At 39.3% G+C, this 26199-nt stretch overlaps 1 protein-coding gene across 5 annotated transcripts in view; it reads left to right on the top strand.

The window, feature by feature from the left end:
• The window catches only part of PHF21B (PHD finger protein 21B), a 127743-nt gene that overhangs the window by 93413 nt on the left and 8131 nt on the right, over positions 1-26199 (top strand). For all 5 annotated transcript variants that reach the window (XM_088537364.1, XM_088537366.1, XM_088537363.1 and 2 more), the window contains 6 exons: positions 384-476; positions 11803-12153; positions 13855-13977; positions 19044-19095; positions 23111-23187; positions 25921-25975. In XM_088537364.1, the coding sequence (XP_088393490.1) occupies positions 384-476; positions 11803-12153; positions 13855-13977; positions 19044-19095; positions 23111-23187; positions 25921-25975 (751 nt within the window). The remainder of the gene's footprint in view (positions 1-383; positions 477-11802; positions 12154-13854; positions 13978-19043; positions 19096-23110; positions 23188-25920; positions 25976-26199) is intronic.

The following is a 26199-nucleotide window of genomic DNA, read 5'->3' as shown; positions in this document are numbered from 1 at the left end:
TTAGAGGCATGTTCCACCTCGCTTTGGATCTCTTTTGAAAACAAGCTAGTGCCTGTATAACTTTCAGCCATGGCAGCACACTTGTATTTCCTGTGCGTATCAAAAAAACTAAGCAATGATGAGACATGTCCACTCAGACTCACAAAATGCTTTAAGGAGCCCATAGACTTTTTTTAATGGTGCTTTGAAGGGGAGGTTGATGAGAAGGAAGGCTTTGCTGTCTTTGTTAAGACAGGAGGAGAGAGCTTTAAATGGGCTCACTTCTGTTACAAATTGGGAAAGAGACAACCAAACGGCTGAAAGGGAAATGCTGGGTAGGGCAGAGTTGTCTGGAGTGGCTTTGCAAGTGTTTCAAATATTCTTCAACTCTTTTCTTCCAACAGACTTTGGGAACTATCACTGCAGTGCCCATTAAAGTTCCTCAGGTCAGCTCCTTGCAGAGGTTGGCAGGACAAGGACCAGCAGTGCTACCTCAGGTACAAACAAAGTTTCAAGGTATCTGTTGTCCTTTATGTGTATTTTGCTCTGTTCCTGTCTGCTGCCCGTGCCTGTATAGTTCAGTACACCTATTTGGCTGAGTAAAGCTTGAATTATTGGATGCTGTATATTACCATAGAGACTAGCTTCACTGAAAGTTGAACAGCACAGTCATAAAAAAAAAGAAAAATCACTTTTCTTTGGGAAAAGCCTTCAAAGGCCCTGTGTGTTCATTGTGAAAGGAAAAAATGAAGTGTAAATATGTGCTTTTTATGAAATGCATCACAAATCACTGATATGAATCTGCAGTTCTGTGATTTAAAAGGAGGTGTAAGTATCAACCTTTCTGGTCCGGATTTAGAGTCGCATATTCTCTTACCAACTTAGGTGCTTTTTCTACATCTATCCCAGTATAAAATTTTGGTTCAACCAATTTTTGTGATCTGAAATGATGTCAGACTGATGCAAAATTGTCTTTCCTGTGTAGGAATGAAAGTATAAGGAGATTTACACTCACCAATTTCTCTTGCCTCCTCCACACCTCCTTTTTCTTTCAACATCAGGCAAAAGTTCCCTACCAATGTACTTTGTTTCCCATTTCTACCCTCTTTCCCCAAATTTTTAGATGGCATTTTCCACACATTTTTTTCTGTAGTGGGTTTTAGTATCCTATAGTTTTCTTCTGAAACTTGGACTCATGATTATCAAGTGTATTTCTTCCTCTGTGGCTATTAGAAAACTATTTCTTATATGTGCACTCGGTTTTCTAGCGTTAAAGTCAATGCTGGATTTTTCTATGCTTCCTTTAAACTTTTTCCTAATATTTCTTTAGTGGTAAAATCAAGAAACAGATCTATGAGCTAAATCTGCTTGAAGAAAAGTGCCTTTCCAAGATAAAGTTCTTGAATTCTCTCTTTAAGTTGTTCTTTTTTTTAAAGAAAAACAAAGATGTGAACATAAAGGAAGGTTAAAGTTATCTTATCGAGTCCAAGACTTTGTTTTTCAGTTGTTTTTGTGACATAATAACATGGACATTTTGCCATTTTGGGGTGCCAAAGAGGAATAGCCTGTTCCTGAAAATAGATGAGTTTCAAGAGCACCTGAAAGACCTGTAAGAGGGACTTCAATTGTTTCACCAATGATGCATTGCAAAAGCTGCACTTAAAGAGGCATCAATGTTCTATCCTTTAAGTAGAGATTTTTCATTGCATGTTAGATTCAATTCTGAAGAACTGAAAGAAGTGGAGGGGGCTGATTTCCTGAACTTTTTGAAAAGAACACAAGCTTTCTGTCTTTCTGTTTAGCTTGTGGTGATGTTTTTATATATATTCCATTTTGTTTCACTTGTTTCCTAGCAAAGGCTTCATTCACAGACCACTTTCTGCAGTGATATTTAATACGAATGAAATAACAACCTTTCTCAATAGTCCTGAGCTTCATTTCACTAAATTTCCTATTTCCTATAGATAGCGTGGAAGATAACCACATGACAGACTCATTACTGTCAAAACAAAATATGAAATAGGTAGCTTTACATAAGATCACATTATCGAAGGTACTTCCCATCTTTTGAGTGACACCATATTCAAAGAGGAATAGGGAACTCCTCTTTTGAACTCCTCCCTCAGAAAGAGCTGTATTATTCTCGTGTTTTCACTTCTTCTCACCTAGACAGACTCTTTTGATTTCTGTCTATGCAGCCAAGCAGGAAAATACCACACAAGCAAACTGTGGCTCTTACAATATCTTTTTAAAGTAATACATGCAGCTTTCTCATTTTCCACAATTGTACAGATACTTATCATTTGTTTTGTTCATTCGAATGGGTTTATGATACAACCCCCTGGGAGCCATTCCATATGGGGAATGAAGATTCAAAGTCTGCACATTCATGAATGGCAGCAAAATTCCATCACTTAGTGCAGAGCTGCTATTAAATGGAGAGCAAACAAACATTAATTACAAGTTCATTACACAAAACAAACAATATTTCCTTAGGCATTCATTACTGCCAAAACAAGCCTCTCTGCAGAACTTTTTTCCCTCCAGAATATGAAGTTATGTTTTTGTTTTTGTTTTTGATCAAGTAAATAAAAAGTTCTGCTATGGGTTATGATGTTTAGGGTTTCAATTCCAAGTGTGTTTTCCTTCTCATTCTCCATTCTAAAAAGGAAATCTTGGAGGTCTGCCCCTCAAGTGCTTGGATGATGCATGTTCTTGAGCTGTTCCTGAGCTTTGTAGCACCCATCAAATATTGAGGCGGAGGCTTAAGACAGGTTAGAATTCTTAATTCTTCCTGCAATTCAGGCAGTCTGCTTATTAGGCACTTGTTTACATAAACATTAAAGTTGTGCTATAGCCACCTGAAAGCACGTGAAAAAAGGATCCTAGTTTCTGTTCCTCCAACAAATATTTCAAATGAAGCAGTAAAGAAGTTAAAATAAACCTGCCATTTTGTTGTTGATCATTTGGGCCCAGTCCAGTTTCTGCTCAGTTTAATGGAGAGCCTGTGATAATTTGAACAGCAGCTAAATCAGATCTTAATGCTGTTCCCCTGCCCTGTTTTTCCAGTCTTGGTTGAAGGCAGGTCTTCAGATTGCTTTAGAGCGAGTTGACTAACAGAAGCCTGTGATTGACCTATCAAGCAGGTAGTAATGGAAAGAAACAGGTACACACAAATGCTTGAAATAAAATGGGCATGTTTCTCCATAGGCTTTGCTCAGATCTTCTGTCAAATGCTACTTGTTTTTATCTATTGTGGTGGTTTTAATGTGCATAATTCAGCAGGGTCTGTACTGAATCGCTAAACTGTAGCCTGCTTTGAGACAGGGAGTGTTTTGTTGCTACATGTTTATTCCACAGGAAAGCACATAAGGATGGCAGGAAAGGCAGGAAAAACAGCAAGCAAGTTTTCTGGCCCACATCTCCAGTCATTGCCAGACTGGCCAGTGAGAACCAGGGAAGAAATCTTAATTTGACTGAAAGCAACAAAGTTTTGCTGGGCACAGTGTGAATCCAGCCAGAAAATGTGGCTTCTTGATGCTTCCAAAACTTAAACACACATGTTCATTTATAAAACGTCTTCCCCTAATTTTCATTAACACTGGTGGCCAAGGCTTCTCTTTATGTGTATCGCAAAGCCAGCCACTATTCTAGCCTCCCCAGGGACAGCACTCCCAGAAGATTTCTTGAGAGGAGAATGACTCTTGTAGTCAGAACGCAACTTATATGACACTACTGTGTGCTGTAGGAGAAATGTTTTAACAGATTGGTTCTCTCTGTTTGCACTATAAGTCTAAAAAAATCATTCCTTTTTAAGTGTAGTGTGTGAATACTGTGTGTAGACACTAGAAAGTGGGAAAGATATTATTAAATGCAAGTCACTTTTACTGAAACGGGGAAAGAAGCTAGTAGAAATGCATGTTTATATAAAAAGTTAAGCCAAGTTGTGCTGTGGAGAGACAGGACTGCTTTATTGTTTGAGTATGGAGTAATTGAATTGAGTAAAGTCATTATTACAGCATCAGCAGAGGAAAGGACTCTAATCCCCTGAGGGGTGTCATGCACCTTTCTGGTACGTCACCTCTGCACTTGCAGGCTGTGCGCTGGAATGCTGGTGGAGGAGAGATGCAATCTAATTCAAGTTAACTTAATCAGCATGGCATGTAACCTAGCTAAGGGGTTTGCGGCTGTATTTAATATTCATTGACCGTATGCGTGCAGAAAACAGAGAAACAAATTGCTTTTCAAAATACAGGTTAGTGAATGCCTGGCTGAAAGTGTAGCTTTTAATAAATATCGTTGTTAATCAGTTTTATTCTATCTAAGCTTTTAGATTGTACTTGTCACCATATTTGGAACACCTTCCAGTAACGTATTAAGCACTAAGATTAACATTTGTTGTAAGCTATTTCTTCTCTCATCCTTTCCCCATGGGAAGAAGCGTGTGCAATTGAGAGTTCTCATTAGGGTTTCTTTTTATCACTTCACTTATTTTTAATAGGCATATTGCTATTAATCACAGGCCACTATATATTTCTTTCAGAGAAGCAAAAGCTAGAAAATGTTTGTTTTTGGAAGTGAGGAGGCATGTGTCCTTAATTTTTAGAATAGAAGGTATCTGATCATCTTATTTGATTGCCAGCCTTGTTGTAGGGACTCTGTGCGCCATGGTACTTCACAGGGAGAGCTTTGAAGACTGGGATGAAGACACAGTATTTTGTTGGAAAGTCTGTGGGAGTCTGAGTTGCTCACTAGTGGGTAGGTTTGATAGATCGCCTGGGTTGCAGGTAGGCACAGGGACATCATGGGTTTGTTGGATCATCCGGAGTGCTCTGTGCTGAGTATATTGCACTGCTGTCATGCAGCCACTGTGGAAGAAGGTATGAATAAGGGGGAGTAATAAGAACTGCTCCTTGTGAACAGAGGCTGGCAGCGATAAGAAATCCAGTCTTCTACTGTATGGCCAAAGATGAATGTGTGATGTATATGAGAGTGTGATGTATCCAAGGGATCCCAGGTGCAAGTTTTCAAAATGCCTTCCTCTGTCACATCTGCCCTTCTGTGTTTAAGTGGCAGTTACCTTTTCTTCATTTGAGAACTGCCTGATTTGAGTAGTATAGAAGAGTCAAGGATATGTCATGGAAGAGAACTGAAACTGGCTATTACTGATGCTTGTATTGCTCCTGTCTCGTTACTGTCCTGTGCGGTTTGAAAAGGACCCAGGAAGATGAATGCGCATGAAAATCTGCAAGTGAGGGGTCTGAAGCTCTTTGCGAAGTACCAAGATGATGAGAAGCAACATCCCCTTTTCTCTACTGACACCATTTGCATCCATGCAAATGATGTAGCTTTAGATCCCTGTCTGATTCTGGACTGGCCTGGCTCTCTAAGCTTTAATGACATCTCGTGGTTGGCTTCTGGCTGAACAGCAGGCTGACAGAAAGGTTTCCTCACTCTACTGTAACTTCATGCCCCAGCATATTAGTTTTCATCTCTTGATATCGCAGCTTTTTGTGCGTTTTCATCTAGTTCAGACTGCTAGACAAAAAAAAGTAATTTTGGATACTCATAGCACAGTAGTTAACACTAGTGATGGTTCATCCAGTTTAAGCTCCTTATCCCTAAGTAGGGTTATTTATTTTGTGTTTCAACTTTTTTGAATTTTGGCTAGTAAATGAATCCAAGATGGCCAAATCATTGTAGTGTGTCCTTATTCTTGTCTAAAGCCAGGAAAAAAACTGTGAAAGTGATGATCAGTACAAGCATGATCCCAGAACTCACCTGTAAAAATGTAAAGATAGTAGGAAAACAGCTGTGTTCACTCTTTTGTGTCTAAAGGCTTCACGGATACTTTATATTTAAAGTCAAGTAAGTTAATCATAGATGATTATCTGACTTGTAACACTGAAAAGATTAAAAATAGAAGTAAGTTACTGACTGATGTGCATAATTGCAGTCAGGCTTTTATATTCCTATTGTAATCCTAAACAATATGTATTAAATTTTGTTGTCAGAGGCACGTACATAACTGCATGTTCAAGGACAGAATCATTGCATACAAAGCAAAAAAGCAGGAATCCTTGTCAGCCTCAACCCTGGCTTGTTATTATTTGGAATAATTATTTGGAATATTGATTTTAGTTCACTGGTTTAATGGTAGTTTTCCCCTTTGTAAATGGAAAAGAGCCACTTACTGGATCACCAGCTCAAGAGTGGCAATGCCAAACCAGAAAATACAGGTAGTACAAGTGGGGAGGAGATGTACATTCATTAGCAAAAATCAGTCAAGTTCATGTGAATACAGTTTTGTGTTCAGAAGACCGATAACATTTTAATAAAGACCTCCCATCTAACTACATTATACCACCACCATCAAAAAGCAGAGCTGGCAGATTTCAACACAGAGGTCTCTCTCAGCTAAACTTCAATTTCTATAGTGTCTAGCAAGGCTTAAAGGGGCTCCTGGAGGAGAAAATTAAATGAAATTGCACTGTCTTCTTAAAAATTGCACAGGGGTTATGTAATCTCTCTGTCATCTTTTCACTGAAGAAGGCTATCCGTGACTAACAGATTGAAATACCAAAATGTACTGGGTGTGTAGTCCTGTGGAAAACCTGCAATCTACTTTGCATAATTTGAATATATGTGAAAATATCACAGAGTGATTCTTGGGTTTATACTTTGCGTAACCTGTTAAATGGGAGACCTGGGTTCATTTGAGGGCACTGGCTGTAGTTCTGGCCATACTGAAGTCTATTAAAACTTTGTTGCTTTCAGTCAAATTAAGATTTCTTCCCTGGTTCTCACTGGCCAGTCTGGCAATGACTGGAGATGTGGGCCAGAAAACTTGCTTGCTGTTTTTCCTGCCTTTCCTGCCATCCTTATGTGCTTTCCTGTGGAATGTATCAGGTGGGCTGGTAGATGCTCAGGAGAGATGCTGCCCAGGGTAGCAGAATTCAATAAACTGAGTCAGCCTGGGCGAGTGGTCTCATGATTCACATGGAATAACTTTGTGTAGCCCCATCAGAGGACAGCAAGAGAAGTGTATGTGGATCAGTAGTCAGACGTGCTTTAAAATCTTCCCTATGTGTCAAGAAAATAAACTGTGCTCATTTTAATCGCTGTTTCAGAGGTGGCTGAATTGGGGCTTAACAGGAAAGGAACCAAAAATCAAGCGTGCTGGCAAACTGCGTAGTCAGGGCTTTGCACAACTGTATGCTAGGGGGTATCATTGCAAACTTGTGAAGAACCTTTCCTTTTGCACAATATTTATTGATAAAAAAAAAAAGAAGAAAGAGGGGGGAGAGTGAAAGTGTCAATGCTCAGCTGGCATAAATAGGCGCAGCTTTAGTGAAGTCAGTGTGCATCTGTTCGTTCTGGTGAAGGATATAATTACCCCATATTGCACTCATTTTATCAGCCATTGCTAATGTTTTCTGTGTGATCCTCTAAAGCTTTTCAAGAATGAAAGCTCTGTCTGCGTCTCCCAGCACTTTGCCTCTGTGACATATGAATTGTGCCAAATCCATTCTGAGTTTTGGATTTTAAGTGCCGAGTACAAGGGTGAAGTGAAAATAAAGTGTGAATAATGGCCTTTCTCTCAAAGGCAATGTGATATTACGTCAGGCTGAAAAATTTACTCTAATTCAGCTCGGCCCTGCCAGTAGGAAGGGCTGATTGATGCTGAGCAGCATCCAGCTGACATCTGATATTGGGGAGGGGGCTTTTCAGCGCTGCTGACAAAGCTAGAACAAGATCTAGGCATTGGAAACTCAAGTTGCGCAAATGCAACCTGGCAACAAAATGCCAGTCATGAGGCCAGTGGGGTAGTAAAACATTTTTGGGGGGGAGTGCTGATGATGAATTCATCATTAAGAAATCTTTAGTGTTTGCTTTGAAAAGCAGTTTCTGGGAGAAACTGTGTTGCCAGATTGTGAGCTGGAGCTGGATCCCCCCTGGGCTTGTAACCAGCGTACACTCGTTAACTCGTCCTTGCAAGGAGAACGCTAGGATTTCTGCTTACCAGAATTGCCCCGAACAATCCTCGCAGCACCTGTGGATCTGCCCTGAGGTAACTATTCTAATTAAATCCTCTCCTTTAGGACCATGTGTGATTGTCCACAGAGAGGCAAAGGATTCTGTGTTTTCCATCCCTTCTCCTTGTTTGCCTCTGGACTTGTTTGTGTCAGATCTGGAGACTGTAAGGGTTTTCCTTTTTTTTTACCTTCTTCTTTTCTTCACTGCAGCTTGGCTGTGCCTCGTGTGGTGGTATGTGGCTCAGGAAACAGATTGCCCAGAATCTTGGGAGCCCTTATCTTTGGGATATACCCGAAATTCTATTCATCACAGGAGCCGATTCCCTTCTGAGCTCAGACTCTCTAAAACATGTGAAATTAGAGGTTGCTGAACAAAAGAGCACTCTGCACGTCTTGCAGGATCAGGCTCCCTGTTATTTCCCTGTCTGAAAAGCAGACAGTTACTCTGTGAATTCTCAAACCTGGAAATACCTCCTTGAACAGTGCACTCACCTGCAGGCTCTGTGTGAAGTACTGTAGGTCTCTGAATATCACCACCTGAAATCAAGTCTTTCCCTCATTGTGGGTATTGAGTAAATTCAAGAACAACCTCGGTTTGTGGCATCATTATATTCAATAAGAAGCACTCTCTTCTTACAGCCTGGTAGTATCACGTTGTGCTTTGACAGCTGTCACAAATGAAGGGAAAGATGTTTGGGGAAAGAAGCTATTTGCAGGGCTCTCAGAGCTACAGCTTCCTCTCTGTAATGTTCCTGCTGCCGTTACTCCTCCTCCTCCCTTCTCTGCTCCTAAACTTTGACACCTTTGCTTGGTCATCAAAGCCTTGCTTGCAAGGGCAACCAGTGCCATCTCGTCCACACTACTTTCTGCAAGAAAGGTCTTTGATGCCATCGCCTTCAGACTGGTGTCACCATCCCCCTTCCACCTCAAAACTGAGGCTATGGTTTTGCAGTGAAAAAAGGGACTTTATGCCAACCCTTTCTCTCATGTTTCTTCCTAAATGAACCTGCTTATTCTCACAGATTACTTTTTGGCTCATAATGTGAACTCTAGAAAAGATTTTTCACTTTTCTGTTTAGTAAGTGCTTAAACTTAGCTTTTAGGTTCAGGAGGGGAAGCTTCATAGGTGTTCAAGCGCTGAAATGGTAGAGGAATTTTTATGCTCATTTTCTTTTTCAGATTCACACCTGGGGCCTGCTGGAATAAACATTATTTTAATTTTAACTTTTTTAAAATTTAACTAGTGCTTGGAGCACCTCAAATTTGTTTGTAGTCAGTCATTTTTATTATTCTGTAAATGCAGAATGTTCTGAGCATTGCTTGAACTTGTAAGGAAATCTGCAGAGGTGACAACTTGGAAGACCGCTATATCCCGCTGTTATCACAAGGTGGCAGAAAATGCCCAGTAGATGTTCTGGTGCTGGCCCTCTCCAACAGTGCTTTACAGAGGATACCTTACTTCGGAAATAAAGAAGCCCTTTTCATTGTCTGTATATTAAGAACTTATGGCAAAGCAACATGTGCTCATGCACAACTTGAAGAAGGTGCATAATTATATAGAGGACATGGATATGTATTATTCAATAGAGAATTTACTGAAGGATTGCAGGTGACAGCAATATACATGTAATAGTGTAGAAAAGATGACTATATATTTAAACACATATATTTAGACATTGAGTTTTAATTAGACCTTGGATTAAATGTAGAAATGTCATTAAGAATGACACATACAGTAGATGCTGGTAGGCTACCTGACAGTGTTGTGACTAGAAAGAAACTACAAAAATTTTGCAAGATTTTTTTTGTTAAGATCTCAGCAACACTTGTATTAAATCTTGAATCTGAACTGCTCTTTATTTCCTCTCTCTCTATTTCTCTGTGATATATGTGTTTAGCTGTTGTGTGTGTTCACAATATTTCCATTGATAGGAGATGTTATATTAATTAACAAATAATTTATTTTGTCTTAAGAAGAGATAGTAAATTTTAAATGTTGGCCAAACACCTAGGATTCAAGTTTAAGTATGTAGCCATGAGTACATTTTGATTATTATTGATTCTGTTCTGCCAAATTTCTAAAACTTTAAACTTTCTTTTCTGAAAAAATGGTACTATTTGTACAAATGCATTTCTGTCGTACCACACGAGCAGCTAAGTATAGGTTTACATATGACAGACCTATATAAGCAATAACCCAGGATGGAAAAGGGTGTTATGCGGAAAACAGAAAGGTGGGTGTTACAGTAGCAGCTTGTGTAACTGTTACACACATGAACAAGTTGCTTGCATTGAGCTGTTTATGAAGCTTAGTTCACAACATGCCTGGGCCAAGATGATTTGAAACCAACCCTATGTGTGCATGTATTGAGAATAAGGCTGTTGCCTAATTATAAATGTGATGCTAATTATAGACCCCTGTGTAAAACATCTTGTCCAGAGAATTTGTCTGCTATCTTAACTGAGTAAATCAAATAATTATTACATGTAGTACGTGAGATAGAGAATAAGAGGAAAGGAAATTCCAGTTGCTGTCAGCGTATGTTAAAGATGATATGTCATAATTTAGCATAGTTTTGGTCACTTCCTATGTTGCTACACTTAATATCTTTATGGGAAAGGATGATGGCCAACCTTGAGAGATGATTCTGTCTCCATCCGTAAATCCCTGCATTTTGTTTAAATTGCTTACTTAGGCTTGAGATTGAAGTCAGTGTATTTGGTATGGTTCTTATATAGTACAATGGCACAGACAGCTGTTTCCCATGTCTATCTGTTATAACTTGTCATTTTGCTTCACAGTATGGAAGGTGTGAGAAGTGACAGGTTAAAGTAAGCACGGGAAGGACTGATGGTTTTATGCAGTCATACTAATGAATGAGCTGGGAACAAAGTTAACTCCATGTGAAGCAGTTTAAATTATTTATTTGCAGTTCTGTAAGCGTGCTTAACATACTGTTAAGTCAGAGCCATGTTGACAGGGTGACGTTAATTACCCTCCTGGAAACACATCACATCAGCTGAATACAATTGCCTGCAGCCGTCACTCATGGATGGCTCATGTATGGAGCAGGAACCACAGCTGTCAGAAATGTTGGCAAACAGGTTCCCCCTCCATCCATGGAAGCTCCTTCTGCATTCACCCTCAGCTGCAAATTAGCCTTTTACTTACAGCGACAAAATAGTAAGTTCAGTGACGCTTTTGAGGTTTCCTTTACCCCTTTTTGTGAGCATTAGAGTGATTGATCTCTTCTCCATTAGAAAGGGGACCTCGTAAAAATGTAAGAATCTTGCTTCACTGATGGACAGTGTAAACCATACGCGCACATTTACTGCTTCTGTAAATGCCTTCCCACAAGTTCCTTAATGATTCCATTCCTACGCCGTAATTCATGGCGTGAATGTTGTGTCCTGCAGAACAGGATGTTATCGTGTTTGGGATCTCTGTTCTTCAAAAAGGCTTGGGCTGAAGCATCCCTACTGAGAACTGAATGTGACTTGAGGAGCATGTGTGTGGATATGTGCTAATAGTGGAGAGGAATCAATGTTTTTCTTCCTTCTTGCTCAGCATCATCATGAGTTATGGGCTAAAAATGGCTCAACTGAAGAGGAAATTCACCTACAAGCAAAGGAATGGCTGTTGACTTGGAGCTGCTGTAGGGTTCTCTAAGTGCTTCTGTTCTGTGGTTGCTGCAATTAGAGTCTCTGCAGGGAGAGTGCATGTTTACCCTGTTTGCTCCTCACAGTATTAGACTGTGTCAAATTGTATCTCCATCTCTGTTTGTAGGTTAGGCCAAAGACCCTGATTCCAGACAGTCTCCCCATCTCCCCGTGCAGAGAGCAGCCTTCCAAACAGCCCCCTGCCTTCCAAAAGGCAACCGTGGTGAGCATCAAGAACCCCAGCCCTGCCCTTCCGACTGCCAACAACACCGTCAGCCATGTGCAGGCGCCCAACAGCCAGGTACAAGGTGCCTCTGAGCCCGCACCCATCTCGTCCCCGCTGAGCGGTGCCGGCGTGGCCTACGCCATCATATCCACCTCGCCCAGCAACGCGGCCCCCCTCGGCACCAGCGCCGCCGTCTCCGTGGTCAACGACGGCATCAAAGTGCAGCCGCTGCTCATCAGTGCCGACAGCAAGGTGCGTTCTGCAGTTCACTGCGCTCTTGGGGGAAACTACGGGGACTACGTGGCAGATGTGAGCAGGATATTCCCCAGGGAGCGCGTGGCCACTGGTGTCAGTGGGTCCTTTCGAAACCAATAATTGGAAAACAATGAGAAAATTCTTCTGGGGATGCACAAACGCTGGTAGACCTTTCTCTGGGCACGTGTAGTTATTTAATGGGAACAAAATGCATCCTTGTGTCGCCTAATACTAATGGTGCCATATGATCTTCCCTTTCCTTGAACCAATCCTCACTAATAAAATCCCTGAATTCTGCGAAGGCTCAAATTTCCTATGGACTCCCTCTTCAATTATACAGTGATATTAGTTGTATCGACTGATCCTCGGGGAGTATATCAAATAATCAGGCATTCTCTTCCACATTTCCAAGAGAAGGCGAAATGAAATGAGAGCTCAGGGGTTCAGAACTGAGCAACAGAGGAATCTGTAGGAGAGGAAAAAAATTGTTTTCTCTTTGTACAGCGTTTTAGCTGTGAAATACAAGAACTTCCTCATTCTCACACTAGACATAGATTTGGTAAAGACTGCCAATGTTCCCCAACAGGTCTTTACTGTAATTTGTTGCCAGGATACTACTATTTTGCATCTTGTTTGCAGTGTGGGATCTAATACAGTAGAAATAATAATAAAAAAGAATAGAGGATGTAGGATGACTTTGAGGTTAATAAAAGAAGATTTCTCTTGCATGTTCTTCTAACATCGTTTTCTAACATTTTCTAACATTCTATTTTTCTCATACTAAACCGTTGGTAATTAAAAACAATTTATTTTTATGCTCTTGAATCTTTTAAGCAGCTAAGTTGATACAAAATATGCAATGATTAAATAATATTCATTAAAAGATAGCAATAGAGAAAGAGGTGTGTTCAAATCTAATAACTTTCATCAAGAAATTGAGCTTTGCAAGATTTTCTGTAGTCCCTAGCAAGCCTTGGTTATGGTTGTATCATCACATTTATAGTTCTGTGGTCAGAAATTTTCATTTGGTCCTTTTAATGTAATAGATTTTGAGATAATATTTTCTGCAACATTTAAATCTGATGTTGTAATTCCAAGAATACTAGCAGAGCTGGATATGCTAATATCTAAAAGGTCTGTATAAGGTAAGGGTCTAGATCAGAATGGATTTTAATACAAAAAAAGTGTTTTGTTTATGCAAAGCTGAGCATCCCCTGTAGGTAGTTCACAGTATATAAATGCTGAGGATTGAACTCTGATCTTGGTTGTATCTGTAGTTATGGGGAGTATCTTCCTTCCCATCAACATGTACATGCTCTGAAATAACATTAGTGTGACTGAGATGAGGCTGTGGTTTTGAACATACAGATCATAGAAAGGAACTTACAATATGAGAGTTAAAACTATGCTGCTGAGTCAGTTTTAGAAACCTTCTAAATAAAACATCCTAATTTTCAGAGATGCCATTCACATGGCTCCCTTTGGCTGAAATAAGTTTAGGATACATCTGTAAAATGAATCATTAGAATCATAAAGTAGGATACATAGGTATCCAGTTTTTCTCATTTGTGCCTTTGACTTGCATTTGTTACCTGTATGGGTATCAAGTGAGTCTTTAATGAAGGATCAAAGGTTTCAGATGGCAAATTCAGGTTCATGTAGTGAACTCTTTTTTTTTTTTTTCTTTTGTACCTTTAGGTTATCATTATTCAGCCTCAAGTCCAAACCCAGACAGAAAGTAAAGTGGAGACAAAGAAAACTCCTGAAGAGTCAGCTCAGGGACCCACTGCTACCAAAAAGAAAAAGGAGGAAAATCCAGAGGTGATTTTTTTTTTTTGAATCTTTATAAATGAGCCACAGAGTGGCTTAGTTAAAGGGGCCATTTCTAAGCATTCTTCCGGGTGAGCATGGAATTACTGCACTTGTGCCCTCAGTTCTGCAAGTTGTTCACTTCTGTCTGGTCATCACATGCACATGGGGTCATTTCTCCCGCTGTGAGGTGCCCTGACAGATGGGGCTTGCATTGTTCAAGCCTGGCAATTCCCCAAATGTAAGAATTGTAGTAGGTCTTGCGATGATTCAGGCACCTTGCATGGGTGCAGCTGTATTTCTTGTGAAAGATATATATATATATATACAAGCTTAATGTATTTTGTTTTATGCTGTTGAATATGTAACGTGGGATTTACAGGCTGTGCGTGAGGTTGAATTAACATTTCTTTTCAATACGAGATTTTACATTTTCTTTTTCTTTGTAACGAATCTTGCAATTTTTAGATTGTAAGCAACAACCTGATTTCTTGCATTTGCTATGAACATGTCTTTCCGTATGTATATAGATGCTTTCTAGACTGAAATACGTTAAAATCCTTTAAACTGAGTAAGGAAATGGGAAGTAGGTTATAATATTAAATATCTTTTATGAACTACATTTGCTATGTAAACTAAAAAATGAATCAAAAAACCCGTTAGAAATGGAGCCTGTCTTTAACAGGCATTTGGAGGTTTGACTTGATGTATTCGGATTAGATTGTGAGTACTTTTGGGGCAGTTTGAGAAGTTATACAGACTGAATCTATTTACCATGTGGAAATGTTCAGAGCCTGTAAAATCATAAACTTGCTATTCAATAAATTTGTAGCATAAAGCATCCTTGGAGCTGTAGGTTTAACAGGACTACTCCAATATAAATCTACAGCTTGGAGAATGTGGGGGTCTCGTTCTTTTTACTATTTAAGAAATTCATACAATTAAAACAGCACTGAAGAATACACACTGTGGCTTTTTGCCTAGAATACCATGGCTTTACGCAGAAATTCTGCAAAACCAAACATATGAAATCTCCTGAGTTTAAAATCTGACTTTCATATGCATCCTGGTTGCCACTTGGGACTACAGGAGCTTGTTTTGTTTGTGGAGGTGTTTCTGAAATACCCCTTCACTGCGTAGCGCCATATGGGCAGAAAGACTAGTAGGTCCTTCTTAAAAAAAGCAAGCTGCTTTGCAAAGCTGAAAAGAAGAGGTCCTTCTTTTCCTACGTCCCTGGCAAGAGCTGAGAGACCCTGAAAGAGCTAGAATAGGGGAAACAAAAAAAGAATTTTTTTAAAAAATCCATTTTCTCTATGTGTAACTTATGCCCCCCAAAATATTGAGCAAAAATTTCAGTGAGATGCGAGAAGAGATAGTGAGACTGGGGGACACTTTTTAGTATAGCCATTATAAATTTAATGCACTTTCTGTTGAATTACTGAGTATCCTTTTGATCCTTTGACTCCTTTGTTCACATAACTGAAAATATTATTCCTATCCCGAATGCAAGAGGTCTCTGCAAGCACATTTTTCTTCATAGGATGCAAAAGCTATGCCCTTAACTATGACTTTTTTGCTTTTTCATACATTTGTTTTGCAGTCTTAAGTGTGTAGGTCTAGAGTTAATTTCTTTTGTTCTTTGAAAGTAAACTTTAGTTGATTATCATGTATTTATGCAATTAGTGTAATTAGGACTAACAGCGTAATTAGTGTAAACACGTGTAATGACATAAATAGAACATGTAATTACAAAATGAAATGGTTTTGCAAAAACCTTTGTTTTGCTACATGAAAAGACATACTGCACATTTCTAAGAGCATTCAAGGCTCTTTGACAGATTATTAACTTTAAGGCAAAGAAAAATAAAGATACTGCAATTTTTTTTTAAAGTAAGTAAATACGCTAGGCACTTCTCTGCACACCTCTATTTATCTTCAAAGCACAAAACTGAGGCAGGAACTCCAGTACTTCTTGACATTAATGTCAGTCATGATGGCCTGGGATTTAAGAAATTTAATTTAAAATAGCACAAGAAATGAAACAGAAATAACCAGGCTTACAAACAGCCAGGAATTCCATATGCAGTTGCCGAATGTAATGGAATAAACACAAAAGATTAAGGATACTTAATTTCTTTTGTTGCTTGGGAGGATATAGAGCTGATTTTGGATGCATCTCCCTGCAATACGTGTGCATTTTGCACAAGGCTAAGACTTCTCCCTTCCCTGACTCCTTTAGTCCTGAGGCTAAAGCAAGGTTCCTTGTGCCTGCTCTTCTGCCAGTCACAACTCCTGGGCACCCAGATGTGGAAGCAGTTTTCCTGGAAGGGAGAGTCTCCATCACCCCAGATAATCCAGGGACAGAGCACTCTGCCAGGATGTGATCAGCAATCCTGCCATGGGCTTTCTGCAGCACCAGCCTCCCCCACCGGAATGGATTCTGCTGGGAAGGAATGCGAAGGAGCTGCTCCTTCCTGGGATAAGCACTGCGGACCTTAGAATTTCTCCTAATACACTTGATTTTTTTTTATATTGCTAAAATTCTGCATTTTTAACCCCACCTAAGAAAGACACCTTGCAAGTTTGGGCTAGATGCCAGTGTTAGGCCCAGAATGAAAACCTGCAGAAGCTGAAGCATCAGTAATGCTGTAAAGAGAATGAAGAACACTTCATTTTAGTTACTCTGATATTTGGAAGGAAAGCATGGCCAGGGAAATTGTATTTTGAACTGAATTCAGTTAGCTACGTGAATATGCAGAAGGCAAACTGTAAACCCAAATATTCTGTTAATATGCTTGTTAGAAAGAATACAGCTTGTGCTGGGAGTTTTGAAGGGGAATCATCTTTCAAATATCTATGGAAACTAACCCTTCCTGTCTTTAATAACGAGCTAATTATCGAGTCTGTTTATGAAAACTCTTCACACGCTAAGCAAGTATGCTGCCATTAAATTTAATTAGAAATTTGTTCAGGTAAATTTAGCATGAAGAGAGGAGAGTGTTCAGAAAGCATTCCAGTACTCAGAGAATTTTCGGGTGGCAGTAAGAAAAAGTATGGTGCCTTTACAGCTTAATCTTTGATTTATACAGGCATTCCCTGCTCCACTGTGGAAGTATAATCCCATATTAACCATTCCAACTTTCTAAATCCAGCTGCCACTAGTACTGCACAGTGCTCTGAGACTTATCCTGTCACAAAGTTGTTTTTGGTGGGGGTCAGATGAAGCTTGTAATTCAGCTCAGTTGACTAATTTTCTTCTCAGATCTGCACAGTGGATCTCAGATCAAATATTCATTTTCCCCTTCATGCGTGGAACCCCCACTGCGACTAGCTGGTGATTTAGACATGTAAGGAGTGGATGTTTTTGAAATCAGGATCTGACGTGCAAATGAACACATGTGTCTGTCATTATCACGGTTATCGAAGGCAGAAATATAGTGTGTCATCTAATTTGCTAGTGCTGAGATTTCACATGACCATTTTTTAATCTACAGGAAGATTTACCTACTAGGAGATTGTGTACTCCCATCTTATGAGTTTGTTAATTCACATTTTTGATAGAGATTTTAAGAGATGCAAGATATGGATACCCAATCTTGACCACCTGATTTTGAAGAACCTGTCCCTTATCTACATCTTTTTACAAGGATATCCTTATTTTCATTCTCTCTCTGTGTTAAGGTCAGAATTACCAGAGAAATATTAGCTCTACTGACTTATCAGTTGCTTTTATCCTGACCTGAAATGAAATGCTGAAACATCAGCCTTTCCACAGAACAAAAAGGTCAAACTAATTTTGACTTGAAAGTGCTGCAACATGTTCTCCCTTATGCTTCTTTGGCTGAAACAAAATGTTTTGACCTTCTATCACTTAAACACTGCTTTAATTTGACCTAAATCTGCACATTTTATTTTGGCTGAGTAAGATAATTGCATCTTCCTATCATCTTTCAATGCTTTGTCAGACCTGAGTGGTAGGTTCTGCTTTCCTAATAGCTTGGTGTTTGTAGTCAGATAGTGTGTTCCATGGACTTGCATCTTAGAAGACTTGTCACGTGGGTAACACAGCCCAGCAAGAATTTCCAACACAGCAGAGAGTAGATTTTGCTGAGGCCCCACAGCACCATATTCATAAGTCAAAGCCAGGGATTTCAGTTCAGTTTGGGCATGGAATAACACAGCAGAATGTCAGCTTTATATCAAAATAAATGAATAAATTAATTAAATATACATACATACATATGCTTCAGCAAAACTTTTTCCTTAAGGAAAAATTTCCCAATGAAAAGTCACTGGCAAAAACTGTAGTGTGTTCTGCTCCCCACCCCATTACTGCACTGGCCTATTTGAAGATCTCAGTGTGCAGACCTACTTTGTGCCTATAGAATATATAAGAATTCCGAGTGGTGGTGTGGCTTAGGCTACAGCAAGCGGGCAGCACTTGTCAGGGAGAGATCATCCCTCCCCGTGGGGACAGATCCTGGGTCAGTGTAATCCTTCCTCATTTACACAAGTGCTGACCTTCCTGGATGTCTGAGGAAGAGCAGGTTATGAAAGGTGTTGGGGGGAGGACGATGAATATGCCTTAGAATTTCTCGTTAATTATTAGAAGATATATAGCGGTGCCACGTTTACTGAAATTGCATTGTTCCCTCCTTTGTTTTATGTAGTTTGCTTATTGCCAATAAAAGAAGTGCCGTTTCCAAATATAATACAAAAATTGTGCCTCTAAAATAATGGCCTGAACCAGTAACTAGCAATATTGATTTGAAATGATTGAATTGGTTGAGTTTTAACCGTGAACTGTACTCATAAAGCATTGCCTTTGTAGTTTTTATAGGCTCTAAGTAGTTATGTATGGGATATGGGTATAAGTAGGTATAAGTAAGACCTGTCTGACCAGACATATATGAAGCAAATCTTTTAATTATAGTTCTTCACATGGGATGCATTCAAATAATAGACATTTATAAAAGATATTTGCTGCATTTATTCTGGCAATGCTAGATTATTTGTTTACTTATGTTTACCATGATTGCTATATGAAAATGTCTAACCTTTGTTTATTTTTTCCTTAGAAAATTGCCTTTATGGTAGCATTAGGGCTGGTTACAACAGAACATTTGGAAGGTAAGATGGCAATTGTTTTGCAGTACAGTTTTTGAGTGGTCAAAATATTGCACATAAATTGAATGCAGGAGCTGCATGCTGTTCAGTGTTCTTTTACAACCTGCCAAAAATACCTTGCAAGAACTGAGAGATCTGCATCTCTCTTTGTTTTAGCTTTGTCCCCCTGAAAATGTAGATGAGGGGAAGCAAAGAGCTTGTTCAGCAGATATGCCCAAGGTGTGAAGGGGGGTTGAGCATTTCTTCACAGAAGGGGCTGGTCATGGACACAGCAATGGATACAGTGCTTTAGTTTTATCCTCAGCCAATATAATTTAGTGTGTTCCATTGATATAAGAGTAACTAATCTGATATCTGTGCTAGATGAAAATGATTTTTAATTACAAAACTGATTATCTGCTTTTAAGGTAGCCACATTCCTCAATAGCACCCTGACTCAAAAGCCCAATCTACTGTTTTACCTCTTGGTTTCTTATTAAAAAGATTCTTTGCACTTCTCTTCCTTGTATTTAAAATAGGTTGTAAATTAGGAAGAAAACAATGTCTTAATTATAAGGTCTTGCAGCAGATTTTCTCTGGATTTTGTTGCCTTTTTTTTTCAGCGTGTCTCCCCTTTAAATCTGCATTCTAGCAAATCATTTAATGTCCTAGTGACTGTGAATTTGAGGCAGTTTAAAGAAAGTTTAAGCCACTGGCCTTTTTAATCCCTTAATGGTAATGGATTGAAATGGAAATTAAAAAGCTACAGCAATTTTGGAGGAAGAATTCTAATCCAAAAAGTGCCAGTGATGACAGGTTCTTGTTTTCTTTGTCTAAGTAAAATAGGACAACGTTTGAAATGCTGCTGAAGTGCAAATTACACTTGCAACACAGAGAACTTCATTTTGAATAATTCTTTACCCTTTGATTTTATTGGAACTAATAAATTGTTTTGTGGATTTAATGTTTTATGTTAAAAATCCCAAGCAGCGATCTGTTCCTTGTGTTATACAGCAAGTGCAGAGAGCCCGTTTTAAAGCTAACTCCCACAATACTAATCCTGCAAAATCAATTTGTTCAGACAAATTGACTTTTTATATTCCTACTAGCTTTAAATAAATGCTTCCTACATTGAGCTATTTTATATGGAAAAGGTATTTCTTCATGACTATTGGTGATTACAACTGTCAAAAATACCTTTATAGCTTTCACATGCTGCAGGTTTATTATTTTAGTGCTATGTCGTATTTACTGTTATCGGCCACTGCTATTTGTCAAGTAGTGGTCATTACACAGTTCAGTTTCTTTTAGTACTTCTAACTTGTTTCTCCATGTTACATTTTTGGAATTAAACTGTATCAAGATTGAGTCACTAAGAGCCCGTTCATTCAGTATCATTTCTTTACAGCAGGACTGCTTTTCTTCTTTTTATTCATTAATTTTATGGTGAAGGGTTGTGATCCACTCCTGTGTGGAGTTCTCTGCAGAGCATGTGCTGCAGAGACCAGATGTGAGGCGTTTAGATACAAGAATTGTTCAGTTCAACTCATTGTAAAAATGAACTTTTTTACCTTAGAGAAAGAAAGAAAAAAATATTCTATTTTGATTAATAACACGTTTTAATCAGTTAAAAAGAAATTGCTTCCTTTCACCTTATTAAGCTCTGTTTTAATCTATTTTAAAAATATTCAGGCCTTTTCTTTTTCTTTCTTTTTTTTATTTAATACAATAGCAAAATGCTTTTCTTTTTCCAGGAAGATGTTGTAATGTTTTCAGCCAGAGCTATTGCAAAACTTGACCCAGATTCATAGGCGTTCTTGTTTCCTTCTTCCAAAACTACCCCGTACAGTTCAATTTTCTGATGGAGGTAAATTCATTTTACATTATGCTAGCATCACAGTTAAATGCAGTTTTAGTTATTCTGGGGTAGCTCATCAGTGCCCTGTGTGGTACGAACATGGTATTCTAGCCCAGTTTCCAGTGAATTGCTGTCTGTGTCACAGTTCTGCTGATGAGAGTATGTAGGAAAGAAACTATTTTTTAAACCCGGAACAGGAGGCTGGAGAGCTAAAGATGCATCATAGCCTCCCTGTGAAGCCGCTGAGACCAGTTTTGCACCCTGATGCGTAGAAGGTGCCACGTGAAAATCCTTGTTTCTTCTTCTGGCCCAGTGGATGGTCTCAATATGGGATTGCTGCTACAGCCTCTGAGGAAGACTACGGCTGGGGGGTGCTGACTCCAGCTGTTTCACAGCTCCACATAAGGGCATGGAGCTTGTTGCAAGCCCGGGTTCACTTACTATGGAGGGTCTGGAGATCACAGAGGTTGAGCTGTTAGCGTTGGCCACAAGAACCGTGTTAAGATCCAAGTAAAAAGTCAGCAGAGGTCCCCTTTGTCCTTTTCTCTGCTGGCCTTGGGCACAATTTCCACTCTTGTGACATCTCTGCCACTTCTGACAGTTGTGCGTTCCCCACATCACCATAAGGATAGAGATTGGCATCAAGAACAATCATCTTAATCTATGTGGCTGTGATGGGCTGCTGAATCCTTTCATCCACTGCTCATGCTACTGAGGCCGCATTCCTTTCAGAAGATGCCAAAGGATTTGAAATTTTCAGGACTGTCATTTCCACATAGCTACAAGAATATTTCACAAGAAATACCCTCACTGTGGGACAGAACTATTGCCCATCCAGTAACCCCATGGGAGTTGTTTTCCTGGTGCCAGAAGTGCCAGTAGGAGAACCTAGTGAGAATATGCAGGTAGCTGCATTTTTTTACATCTGACAGGTTTCTTCCTGACAGGTCTGTGTGTCCAAGGGCAGGGATTTAGCCAATTTTTGATGAATGAAAAGCTCCAAATGGGTGTCTTGGACCTCAGAGCAGTACAACACCTAGGCAAGGTGTTTGCCTCATCTCTTGGGACACCGTGTGCAAGACATAACAGACAATATCGTGTACGGCATCAACGCTTACAGTGGTACATGACCCCTTTGCTCTGTGGGGAAGGGATCAAGCCTTGGAAAGGGTGCCTGGAAACAAGACCTGTGTGTCAGGAATCCACTTCCCCACGTGTTTCTGGTGGGCACGCTCCTGGTTCCCTCAGCCATCAAGCCAGCCCACCTGTGTGTTCCTTTGCTTCTGGGAGATGCCTGCCCCTTTTTCCTTATCAAAAAGTAAAAGTAGGCTGCAAAATTCATTATTATAGCTATCTCACCATCCTCAGCTGACATGAACTACCAGAGAAAAATTCAATACACAATAGAGACTAAATCCTAGACCTACAGATTCCAGTGCGGCAGGTTTTGGCCACTCTTTCTGTGACCCCTTACAGAATTATGCCTAGAACTAACTGTTGCTGAGGAAATACTGTCCTGAATAGGTGTTACCATGTAGTGCAAGGCAGTTCTCCTATTGCAATTCAATTAGTCCAGCTTTGTCTGCCGTTGCCATTAATGGGGATGTGTGTGTTGCTCATAAAATATTGTGTGACCAAAGCCATAAAGCTGTGTATTGGATTAATAAGTTGTCGCTCCCTAGTTAGAACTGAATCTTGCCTTCCCATTATTGCTGTACTTTTTTTCCCCCTAATCTTAGCAGAGGAAAAGTAATGTAAATGAAATTGAAAAGGACCTTATTCTTTCATCTGATATGACTTAAAAGGCTTAACTGCTTTATATGATTTGTTTTTGTTAATAGCAGGCTTTGATGGTGTTTTGAAAGCTCTTTGTTGATGCATACTAAAGATGTTTCTAAAGGGATCATAATAAAAATATTGTAGGGTAGCATAAGTCCACCTTGGAGGAAGAAAAAATGAAAATGCCTGTGTTTTGAATCTCTTGAGGAAAAGCCTATTAATGCCAAACCTTGAACTGCAACAAATATAAATGCTGATGCAACCCAATTATACTTTAGAAACTGAAACTGAACCCAAAGCCCATGGGGTTGAGGGTAAGAGCATCTTGCCTAACTGGTTAGATCTATATTTTTCCCTGCTGAATGAGAAATACACAATTGATGTTTCTTTCCATGGTTACAGAAATCCAGAGCAAGCGTCAGGAAAGAAAGAGAAGAAGCACTGCAAATCCAGCCTACAGTGGACTCTTGGAAACAGAGGTACTTCATCGCTCGCTCTTTCTGCCACAGTTTTGTTTCACATCAATAAGAAGTTTAAGTGCTTCTTATTTTAAAAGTACATATGAATGCAAAACTATGCATTTATTTGTAAAGAAACACTCATGTGCAAGAGAAAGAAAAGATTTCATCTCAGTATCTAAGCAACAGGTTTTCACACCACAATGTGCCATGATTCAACCTGGAATTCATGTTAGTTTTAATAAAGGCCAGAAGGACTAAGTTCATATGGGTCCTAGTTGCTCCTGTACCCATATAGTAACAAGGTTGGTACTGTAATGCCTCAGAAGTGAGGCATTACACTGAATCTTGTATTGCTCTTCCTCTTTTCATACGTGCTAAAGAATAAATGGAGAATTTTGCTTTTCATATTAGTAACATATTCATAAGAGGAATTTATTGGTTTAAGAATCAGTGTGCTCTGCAGGTAGTAAGAAAGCCTGCATAATAAATATAATAATATGTAATTAAAAATAAAACAGACATGGATAATCTCTGATGTCTGTTATATATAGGCTGTCAAATTTACAACAGTAGCAAAATTTGGTGCTGCACCAAATTTTGTAAACCTCATCTAAAAACAGCACCTGAATAAACATCACTTTTTCTGAAATTAAATTTTATTTTGTTTCTAAATTGAAATATATGCAGTTATTTGGTGTATTCAAATTCTGTCTTTAAAATTTCTCCCCAGTTTGAGGTCAGTATTTAAATTTCAGAATGGAAGCTATTAGAGTTAGGGTTTCTGCAGAAATGAAACTAATTTGCAACCAACTCTCTATATAAGCAAGATTTCTGTGTTTTCTGCATTTTTTAAGCCTAAAGAAAGCAATTTCTCTTTGTTTAGGTACCAACAAGGCAGAATTTTTGATCTGCCAGTATTTAGGGCTTCCAACCTTATTGGTAGAGGGCAAACCAATGATGCTAGGAAGAAATCCACCAGTGCAGTCCAACTATTCAGTAGCTTGACTGCTCCTTCTTGAAAGCCTTGCTGATTTTACCACCCTAGATCAGCTCTGAACTCTTGGATTCTTCCAGACTAAGGAACGTTTTTGTAGTGACCCTAAAGAGCAAATGCTGGTGTTCATACATCCAGTGTTTAACACTGCCAGAACCTCAGCCCTACTAGTGTTAAGTTTGTGCTTTCTCCTCCGATACTGGTTCATCTGGATGAGTTTCTTAGAACACTTGCCGTCGAGTTTGGTGGCTGTAGCCTGAACAGAGAGGATTTTGAGAATTATTTTAGTTACGCTGCACCCCTAGTTCATTTTTCTCCTTAGCTCTATTAGCTCTTAGCTTCAGAAGCACATACTGAAGTGCAGGCTGGCATGAAGAGAGATTGCCTGCTAGAGAGCCCTCAGCCTGATCGCCCATGGCCTCGTTAGGAGCTGCCATTAAATACTGGCCATGGGGAATGCTGTTCACGAAAAGGGAGGCAGATGGCTTTTCTCTGATCAATTAGCTGCTCAGATTGATTTGCTAATCAGTGAGTTGAGGTATTTTGTGGCATTTCAGGCATTTTGGTGCAGTTTAATTTACGGTTAGTCTGCTGAATGATCTTTAATTCATGATTGTTTAAATTGAAATTGCATATAAATTAGACTTTTTATTTGCTAACGCCCCTCGAACGGCAGGAGTTCAGCATCTGTAGCGGTGATGTTAACTTCCTAGATTACAAAAATGTGATCAGTCTTATGTCTTCACTTGAATGTTGTTCCTTTTCTTTTCAAAAGCTTTCTTATATTTTTGAGGTAAATATCTTTTTACTTCTACCCTCAGTGGCTTAATTTTTTGCATAGGAAGGAAGGGCTTAAGTTTCAGGCTGGACATTTTTTGAAGAAAGACACACCAGGTGAAAATTCATCAACAGATTGCCAAACACCCACGTATAAAAAAAAAGTTTACTCACCACAGAATAAATCATTTGTCAGCACAAAACTCTCATTTTCTTCCAAATGGAGTCTAACAATATCTAATGGAGGAAAATGGTACTGTTCCCAGTCCTGCTGAAAAGTGCTGGACAGCTTATAGGAACATTAGAGGTTATATAGACTGTTAATGAAGCCCAGCTTGCCATTGACTGGTAGCTTTTTCTGTCTGGCAGGCTGGTGATGGATTACATTACATTAGTTAAACATTTCAGTCATGTGCTAAGACCTCATGAAATTGAAATGAGTGCCAGGTCTTAGTCGTGGTACATACTGATTTCTCAAGGAAAAATATTTTGCTTAAGCTACAGCGTGCAGCTGGCAGGCAGAATGTCTTCCTTCTGGCTGCGGGCTGTTGCTACACAAGGTAGCGATGCCTTTTTGCAGGTGGGAAGTCCATCATCATTGCTATACACACACACAGATAGGTCACCCCACAGCAACATTTTCATGTGTATTTTTTCCCTTATGACCATCACTTATCTCCTGGATTTGGAGTTACTGTTGCTGTTACCCATCTCCTGAAGCTCAGTTAATACAATTTGCAATTTGTGCTTATTTCTCGTTAACAAAATATAATGCACATAAAGCTGCCCTATGAAAGACTTGTTAGAATGGTAAAAAAATGCAACTGTTTAAACGTAGGGGTTAGCAGCAAGTCTTCTCACTCACAGAATTAGCTTCTGGATTCTTGGTTATGTATGAAGGAAATTCTTTAGAGACCCTTCATATCAAAGAGAGAGAGATGGGGCACTTTTCAATGACTCTGGTTTCTTTTCCCTTGCAGCGGAAACGCCTCGCATCAAATTATTTGAATAACCCCTTGTTTCTTTCAGCAAGAGGTAAGCGGATTTTTAGATGAATGCACTACTAGTCTAATGACATGTTAAATATTTATTAGTAGCATTTCTTAGGAATTACTGCTGGAGTACCATAAAGCCTAACTCTGTGTAAGGTCCCTGCACTTCTGCATGTGCTGTGAAAATAGATAGTTTTGCTGCAAAAAACAATTAAGGGATAGGGCTGAAGGTCAAAACTATGTAGCAACTCATTTGAAGTCTCTTCA

This window comes from Tinamus guttatus, unplaced genomic scaffold (genome assembly GCF_059628265.1).
Source record: "Tinamus guttatus ecotype Peru unplaced genomic scaffold, ASM5962826v1 Tinamus_guttatus_pri_ptg000749l, whole genome shotgun sequence".
Lineage (NCBI taxonomy): Eukaryota > Metazoa > Chordata > Aves > Tinamiformes > Tinamidae > Tinamus > Tinamus guttatus.
The sequence above is the reverse complement of the archived record's forward strand: the minus strand, read 5'-3'. Positions and strand labels throughout refer to the sequence as shown.